The 8,884-nt window shown below is 34.2% G+C and overlaps 1 protein-coding gene across 2 annotated transcripts; it reads left to right on the top strand.

Annotated features, from left to right (window-relative positions):
• Window positions 1-1,567: 1,567 nt before the first annotated feature.
• Window positions 1,568-8,579, top strand: LOC112019354 (sec-independent protein translocase protein TATA, chloroplastic). 2 transcript variants are annotated; one of them, XM_065767255.1, is made up of 2 exons: window positions 1,568-2,049; window positions 8,209-8,579. In XM_065767255.1, exons 1-2 carry the CDS (start codon window positions 1,705-1,707, stop codon window positions 8,341-8,343), a joined length of 480 nt encoding a protein of 159 aa, XP_065623327.1. In that variant the 5' UTR covers window positions 1,568-1,704; the 3' UTR covers window positions 8,344-8,579. The 2 variants fall into 2 exon arrangements, with proteins under 2 accessions (XP_065623327.1, XP_023907678.1); XM_024051910.2 differs by lacking the exon at window positions 1,568-2,049 and adding an exon at window positions 3,515-4,011.
• The last annotated feature ends 305 nt before the right edge of the window (window positions 8,580-8,884 follow it).

Below are 8,884 nucleotides of genomic sequence, written 5' to 3'. Positions count from 1 at the left end.
TCTAACTCATGAGACCCTAAACTGGAATCCCTCATGGCTATTTGTTCCTCCTTGGACATACCAATGTCCTCGGATACGGCCCAAGGCCTAATATACAATTTTGGACCCTTATCCCTACATAACATATTAGATTTTCTAAGTTATGCTATCTATATTTGTTATTGAATTGGTAAAATCTTTCGTAGTTGAATAAAAATTTTGGAGTTTGATCCCCGCATACAACAAAAATTTATTGATGTTTTTGTTTGAGGAGAAAGAGTAATTATCAAAAGTAAATGCTATAAGTTGAAACTCGATATAAAAAATAAGTGTCTAATTTTTTTTTCTTTTCTTTCAAAGGAATATAATGCATATAACATTCAATTATTGTATATGGCAAGATAATTTGTAACAAAGAATTACCGTCTATAAATTATGATCATTAATTTGTTTTTATCATTAATCACGTGATTCATTAAATATAATATTGAAAAATATTAACAAAATATTTGATTTTTTACCATCCTAATTTCTAAAATTATTTAAAAATAAAAAGTTTAAACAACACATTAACCTTCATCCATACGGATTGAAATTTGGTGTCGGTGCAATCCATCACACAAAATTTCAATTTTTAAAAACTTTTCAAGTTTAATTTTTTTTTTTTAATTTAACTTTTTTGATCTAGTGGATGTTTGCGATTAGAAGTTAACTTCATTTTAATTTTTAATTTACACCATTGAAAAGGTAATACACAATACAATAACCTTAGGGACTGTTTGGTTTCAAAAAGTGGTGTATTCACTTTTCATTTTATTTATTCTATATTGAAATCTTGAATTTGAATATAGAAAAAAAAAACTTATTTTCACGGGTAGTATTTGGTAAGTTATTTTGAATACATAATTTAGATATAGAATATATTATACCCAGGTTTAATCATTGTTGGTTTTTTTTTTTTAAATTAACTTTTCTCTCTCACACACGTTGCATCACTAAAAAACAAGTAACTTTTTGTTTTCACAATATTTGTATTTGTATTCATAGAAAACGAAAATGCTAAAAAGTTATATTTATTTTTTGTATTCAAATCCAAATTTTAGGATATTAAAAATGAAAACTGAATACAAATGCTAAAACTAAATCAGTTTCACCTTTTAGATATGCATTACTATTAGTTTCTTTAAGACTTTCTCTCATCTTTCCGTGTGTGTTAAAAATACTTAGTATTCTCAAAAGAAAAAACAGTGGGTTAATTCCACATTGGAAAATAAATGTGAGTTAAAGAGGTTTAAAACTTGTACTGTGTATTCAAGAGTTAGGCCTTTTTGGATATATATCACTGTCAATTTCTTTAAGACGTTTTCTCCTCTCTCCATGTATATGTTAAAAATACTTAGTATTTAAAAAAAAAAAAAACAAAAAACAAAATCAGTTTTTTAATAGTGAGATTCCCTAAAAACTAAAAATGAAAACAAAAATGACTTTCAGCTAACCAAAGAGTCCCTTAACTCTGGCGCCGAATCTCAATCCCATCCATACGGGCTGACCCATGGGCCATCCCATAAGCCATAATCAAGTCCGAACAAAGAAAATCTTGGTCAACCATTCAAAACTCGCAGCCTCCACCCCAACCTCTTCACCCTCCTCGTTCATTATCCATCTTCTCCAACCAGCAACAGCTCCAAAACCCATAACCCAAAAAACAAAAACAAAAAAAAATCAATGGAGATCTCATCTATTTGTCTCTCTCCCGTCTCTACTTCCATTCCAAGAGTAACCCCACCTTCTCTCCCCTTCTCTTCTTCCAACTCGACCTTCTTCACCAGCAATGCCACCCTCACTTTCTTCAACAAAACCAAGCCCAACAGCAACACTCTGGTACTGGGTGGAGCTGCAACCAGGACCAGAGTTGAGAGAGCAAGAAAGGGTCTGACTTGTAACGCTTTGTTCGGTCTTGGAGTGCCCGAGTTGGCTGTTATTGCTGGAGTTGCAGCTCTGGTTTTTGGGCCCAAGAAGTTGCCTGAAGTAGGAAAGAGTATTGGCAAGACTGTCAAGAGCTTCCAACAGGTTTGTAAGTTCAAATTGAGTCAGTTTATTTTGTTGGGATATGAATGAAAGTTTTGGTTTTTAATGGTGTTTGGTTCTCTGGGAAATGAATAGGGAAGAATCTTATACTCAAGAATTCCGTATGCAATAATGTGGGAAATTCGATTTACAATGAAACTTAATGTACTTGTTAAGAAAAACTTATCAAAAAAATATAGTTGTTGAGAAAAGAAAATTGGTATCCTATGGCTTATCCACAAAAAAAGGAAGAGAAAATTGTTGTCTTATGTTTTTATATGTTTTTTTGGTTTCCAAAAGAAATGGAAAACTGAACTGAAGGAAGCTTAATACTTGTATTGGGGTGTGATTGAGGGCAAAAAGGGATGCTGAATTAAAGAAAAAGAAAGCTTGAAACTTGTGTTTGTAGAAATGATTGTGTTCTCTTAAATTTACTTAACAGTTGTTTTAAGGGTCAATTGTGTGGAAGTTTCTGATTTCGTAGATAATTATGTGTTGAAACTCTTTGAATTTAAGATTATGTGTTGTCAAAGTCCAAACTTCGTATTATTGGAATACATATTCATTTGCTCCTTGTGAAATTGTTTTAAATTTTGATGTCTTGCTAAGGTATAGAAAGAAAGTCTTGTACTGAGATATTCTATATGATTGCATTTTGTTTGTCATATCATGAGTTTTCTGTGAAATATTTGATCGTACCAGCTGTCATTAACTTATTATCTATTTTGGTATTTCAAAGTTCAGTTTAGTTTTAACTTTTAGGTGAATTCGTGGGGGTGATATATGGATTAGTTTCATTCTTGCTATTAACATCTGGAATTGATTTTTTTTTTTTTTTTTTTTTTTTTAAATTAACTTTTCTCTCTCACACACGTTGCATCACTAAAAAACAAGTAACTTTTTGTTTTCACAATATTTGTATTTGTATTCATAGAAAACGAAAATGCTAAAAAGTTATATTCATTTTTTGTATTCAAATCTAAATTTTAGGATATTAAAAATAAAAACTGAATACAAATGCTAAAACTAAATCAGTTTCCCCTTTTAGATATGCATTACTATTAGTTTCTTTAAGACTTTCTCCCATCTTCCCGTGTGTGTTAAAAATACTTAGTATTCTCAAAAGAAAAAACAGTGGGTTAATTCCACATTGGAAAATAAATGTGAGTTAAAGAGGTTTAAAACTTGTACTGTGTATTCAAGAGTTAGGCATTTTTGGATATATATCACTGTCAATCTCTTTAAGACGCTCTCCCCTCTCCTCTCTCTCCGTATATATGTTAAAAATACTTAGTATTTAAAAAAAAAAAAAACAAAAAACAAAATCAGTTTTTTAATAGTGAGATTCCCTAAAAACTAAAAATGAAAACAAAAATGACTTTCAGCTAACCAAACAGTCCCTTAACTCTGGCGCCGAATCTCAATCCCATCCATACGGGCTGACCCATGAGCCATCCCACAAAGCCATAATCAAGTCCAAACAAAGAAAATCTTGGTCAACCATTCAAAACTCGCAGCCTCCACCCCAACATCTTCACCCTCCTCGTTCATTATCCATCTTCTCCAACCAGCAACAGCTCCAAAACCCATAACCCAAAAAACAAAAACAAAAAAAAATCAATGGAGATCTCATCTATTTGTCTCTCTCCCGTCTCTACTTCCATTCCAAGAGTAACCCCACCTTCTCTCCCCTTCTCTTCTTCCAAATCCACCTTCTTCACCAGCAATGCCACCCTCACTTTGTTCAACAAAACCAAGGCCAACAGCAACACTCTGGTACTGGGTGGAGCTGCAACCAGGATCAGAGTTGAGAGAGCAAGAAAGGGTCTGACTTGTAACGCTTTGTTCGGTCTTGGAGTGCCCGAGCTGGTTGTTATTGCTGGAGTTGCAGCTCTGGTTTTTGGGCCCAAGAAGTTGCCTGAAGTTGGAAAGAGTATTGGCAAGACTGTCAAGAGCTTCCAACAGGTTTGTAAGTTCAAATTGAGTCAGTTTATTTTGTTGGGATATGAATGAAAGTTTTGGTTTTTAATGGTGTTTGGTTCTCTGGGAAATGAAAAGGGAAGAATCTTATACTCAAGAATTCCGTATGCAATAATGTGGGAAATTCGATTTACAATGAAACTTAATGTACTTGTTAAGAAAAACTTATCAAAAAAATATAGTTGTTGAGAAAAGAAAATTGGTATCCTATGGCTTATCCACAAAAAAAGGAAGAGAAAATTGTTGTCTTATGTTTTTATATGTTGTTTTGGTTTCCAAAAGAAATGGAAAACTGAACTGAAGGAAGCTTAATACTTGTATTGGGGTGTGATTGAGGGCAAAAAGGGATGCTGAATTAAAGAAAAAGAAAGCTTGAAACTTGTGTTTGTAGAAATGATTGTGTTCTCTTAAATTTACTTAACAGTTGTTTTAAGGGTCAATTGTGTGGAAGTTTCTGATTTCGTAGATAATTATGTGTTGAAACTCTTTGAATTTAAGATTATGTCTTGTCAAAGTCCAAACTTCGTATTATTGGAATACATATTCATTTGCTCCTTGTGAAATTGTTTTAAATTTTGATGTCTTGCTAAGGTATAGAAAGAAAGTCTTGTACTGAGATATTCTATATGATTGCATTTTGTTTGTCATATCATGAGTTTTCTGTGAAATATTTGATCGTACCAGCTGTCATTAACTTATTATCTATTTTGGTATTTCAAAGTTCAGTTTAGTTTTAACTTTTAGGTGAATTCGTGGGGGTGATATATGGATTAGTTTCATTCTTGCTATTAACATCTGGAATTGATTTCAGAATATATTTTGGTTGATGATAATGTGAGGACCTATTCCTAATCCTTGACACTCCCCCTCTGTGTTTGAGGGAGAGAAGGTTAGGCTTGAAGATTAGATGTTAAGGGAAAGAACAACCATGAATAAATGCTTTCAAATGAATCAAACCAATCAGCTTTTTGTTAACAATGGAAGTCCAGTAATTTGAGCTTATTCCTTAGCGCTTCCTGGTAAAACTGAATTCCTGAAACTTACTTTATATATGATAATGGTAAGGTTTCTTTTTATGAAGGAAAACTAATCACAATAGATGATTTGGCTTTCTAGGTACCCTCCCTCCTGACTCTCTCAATAGGACTTTTAGAGGACTTTAAGCCTAAGGAAGGACTTCATGCAGATGATTCCTATGCTATCTAATGACTGCTGAATCTTTGAAAACATTTTAGCATAACTATAACAACTTTGCATTATTATTCAGTATCTTGATTAAGCTGTGCCTCATGCTGTATGGACTTGAGTGACCAAGTAGGGGCTTTGGATACTAGTATGTGCCAAGTGTTAGATTCTTATGTTATTCAAAGAGTTTCTACCATTTTGGAGTGTATGGTAGCCATACTACCCTTACCCATCTCATGCAGTGCAGACATGGGGCATGGGTATGGTAGGTTGAATTGAAGGGTGTAGCTAAAATAGGCTCAGACTTTGGCAATGAAGTTCACATGATTTTTTCATCTTCAGCTTTACAATGTAATGCTCATCCTGCTTGCAACATCTAGACAGACACAGGATACTTTTGTCCAGCCATGTACTTTGTGGTGCTCCAACCTGCTATAAAAGCATCCATTATCTGTCTCCATTTCAAGGCCTTACAAACTTGACATGTATTCAGTACTTTGGTATTTACTCTTAGCCCATACGCTAACCATATAGAAGCATTGAAACTACAAGTCTACAACTGAGGTAGAGATCCACATACCGTTTTCAGGGGGCTAAGGAAGAGGAATAATTGTACCTTATGTATAGGTATGCAATTTTTTGTTTTTTAGATAAGTAATAATTTTTACTGGAAACACAGGAGGTATATACACACTGTAAGAATTTCAGCTCAATAACTGAGACCTTCATGCCATTGAATGTACAGTTATTCCTCCCCCCCATGTTACCCACATTAGAGAAAAAGGAAGTGTATCCCTATGTGCAAGATGTTTCTTATCAGAACACATAATCAGGAGTAATTGTCAAATAAAAAGGGAACCATTTTCTCTGGCATTGATTATTTGTTTGAATTGACCTGTGTGCAGTGGAAGCCTATATAGCTCTAATATGAAATACAAAACCATAGTTACATATATACAAATATAGTTACAAAAAAGTCTTAAAGAATTGTTTATAGTACTGTATTTCTATAATAACACCAAGTCAGGGTCTAAAGGTATGGTCTGGATTTTCCCATAATAGGAAACTTAAAAGATGAGAAACACATCTGTCTTTCTATCCTTCCCTCACACAAATTGGAGAACCTGCTCCTTTACTGAAACGGCAGCTCTAGGGCTTAGTTAATAGAATTGACTTTATAGACTGTTTGTAATGACATTTTAAGTGGTTCTTTGAGTCTTTTCTATGCTGGGGACTATGGAGACAGACAGATGAGAAGGAGATAGGTTGGCATCATTTTTGGGATATATGGGAAAAGGGTGCAGTTTCCATATCGTAAATGATGCGGAAAGGTGGGAATCTGAATCTGCTTGGTTTGTTAAACATCGAACAGGATACCCACAGTCAACCAGCTCATCTTTTTCATGGTGTAGAGAGGATATTTGTAGGAAGATTCTTTTTCTTTTTCTTTTGTGGTTGGATTTGTATAAAGGTTAGGCTTTCAGAACAGGGAGAGAGAGAGAGAGAGAGAGAGAGAGAGATATGAGGAGAACTGTGAATCTTTGTTAAATGGACAAGACTGAGTAAGGGCATTTTTATCTAAAGATTTTTTCCTATGAGGGATCAGAAGAACTTGATATTGGTGCAGGGTGGAAACATGTATGTAGTAAGCAGTTTTCTCCTTAAATGGTCAGGATTGAGTGATGACATTTTTATCCAAAGATTTTATCCTACAAGGGTTCTGAAGAAGTTGATATTGGTGCAAAGTGCAAACATATATGTAATAAGTTGTATTTTCCTTGAAAAGCTGTGTAGATGACTGGGGCAACAACATTTTAGCTGACCTGACATTTTCTACCCATTCTTAAGAATTTCATTCTTGAATTAAAATCTTATTTGCATCGATATCCCCCCCTATGTAAGTTCATCCCTTATATTCAGAAAAATAATTTATGGGGAGGAGGGTGCAGGATTGTTTTCTGTTGTTCGAAAAGGATGGGATAGGAGTTCCAAAAACAAACATGAAAGAATGCATAAAATTTCGCATCTGCTTCATAATCACTGAACAATTCATAGACTTAAAATAAATGCCTACAGTTTCTGTGAGCATTGATAAAGAGGAGTGAAACTTAGCGTGTGTACAAATGCTTAACATGAATGCCTACACAGAGTGACACAGCCTATGCTCTCTGATGTGCAGCAAGCAATGTGCTTTGATATGGAATCATGTTGCAAGTTGCAGCTTTTTCCTTCTTGATACCCAAGTTTAGATATACATAGATGAAGTTTCCAACTTATTATTGGCTGATAGTTCTCTGCCTTCTACCTTGGTAGCCTTATCTGGAAAACCCAACATATGGCCCTCTGAACATTACAGATTCCTTATTAGTTTTTTTTTTTTTTTTATGGTATAGAGGCTGAGAGAGAGAGAGAGAGAGAGAGAGAGAGAGATGCTAGTGAAACATAAAGGCCCTGAATGTTGTATCAGTGCATTTTATACTGTGTTATGACAACCCAGCTGCTGTTGTAATCTTTTGAAAATAACCTATGCTGCAGTAGAAATTGAAAATGAGGTCATTTATTGTATTCAATATCATGCAATGCAGTAGTTTGAAATTTGTACCAAGTAAATGTTATGCCTCATTTAACTGCCAATTGGGATATAAGTGGAGAGGAATAGTGAATCTGTCTTAAACCCAATGTGAATCGATTAGACATGATGGATTGACCAAGTTCCAGAAATCTCGCAGACATAAAAATAGTTTAGTTATGTACTAGTTACATACGCAATTGGGCACTCCACAAAAGTGGCAGAACAAAGAAACAAAGAAATTGATGTTTTAGGAGGCTTTTCCATTGACATGTTATTGCCCAATTGTCATTTCTTGGTCAAATCTTGATCATTAATCATTGTGCTTGCCACACGTGCTGAAAATTAGTGGAATCTTTATCATCCAATGTTTTTGGCCATTTTCTTGTTTATAATGGAAGTATTTGATTTTTCTGTCAATCTTGTAGGCTGCAAAAGAGTTTGAGTCTGAGCTTAAAAAAGAACCTGATTCCATAACAGAGAATCCTGTGGAGAAACCTACGGCTGTCAGTGAAGAGGAGAAACAAGACATCAAGGTTTCAAGCACAAAGGAGAGTGTATGATATCTGTAGAAATGCCATTTGGTACACTGTTTCAGTTTTCCACTATTGTATTATGGTTTTAGTAAAATTATTCATATCCAGTGTAGATCGGTCATGTAAGAAATTTCCTTCAAGTTTAAGATCATGCTTGCTAAGGCATAACTAGCTTATCTAGAACTTTACATTGGTCAGAAGACCAAGTTTTACATAGCAATTGAAGGACGGCACAATCAACTACTCCATTAGTTTCAAACCAATCAATTTTTCATTTGATTTTTCTCTGCTTCCCTAAGCTAATTTGTCTTCCAAAAAATATACTCGAGTATTTTTTAGAAATAGTTGCATGGATCAAAGACGGTACAACCCAGTGGGGGGCAAAAGTCTTTCAACTCTTGGAAATGTGTCATCTTGCTGTAGGGCATAATGATAATTATGTTGTACAGTGAAAAAACACCCTCAATTTTCTTTATATGTGTTATAATGTGCTACAGAATAGTGTACTTCTAATGTTACTTAAACATAAAATTGGTGGTGTTTTTGGTTTGAGATCATGTGCAATATC

This window comes from Quercus suber, unplaced genomic scaffold (genome assembly GCF_002906115.3).
Source record: "Quercus suber isolate HL8 unplaced genomic scaffold, Cork oak 2.0 scaffold_786, whole genome shotgun sequence".
Taxonomy (NCBI): Eukaryota; Viridiplantae; Streptophyta; class Magnoliopsida; order Fagales; family Fagaceae; genus Quercus; species Quercus suber.
The sequence above is the reverse complement of the archived record's forward strand: the minus strand, read 5'-3'. Positions and strand labels throughout refer to the sequence as shown.

Coding starts and splice junctions, on each gene's coding strand:
- LOC112019354 (XM_065767255.1), top strand. CDS start 1,705: ATGGAGATCTCATCTATTTGTCTCTCTCCCGTCTCTACTTCCATTCCA. Junction 2,050..8,208: donor CTGTCAAGAGCTTCCAACAG/GTTTGTAAGTTC, acceptor TCAATCTTGTAG/GCTGCAAAAGAGTTTGAGTC.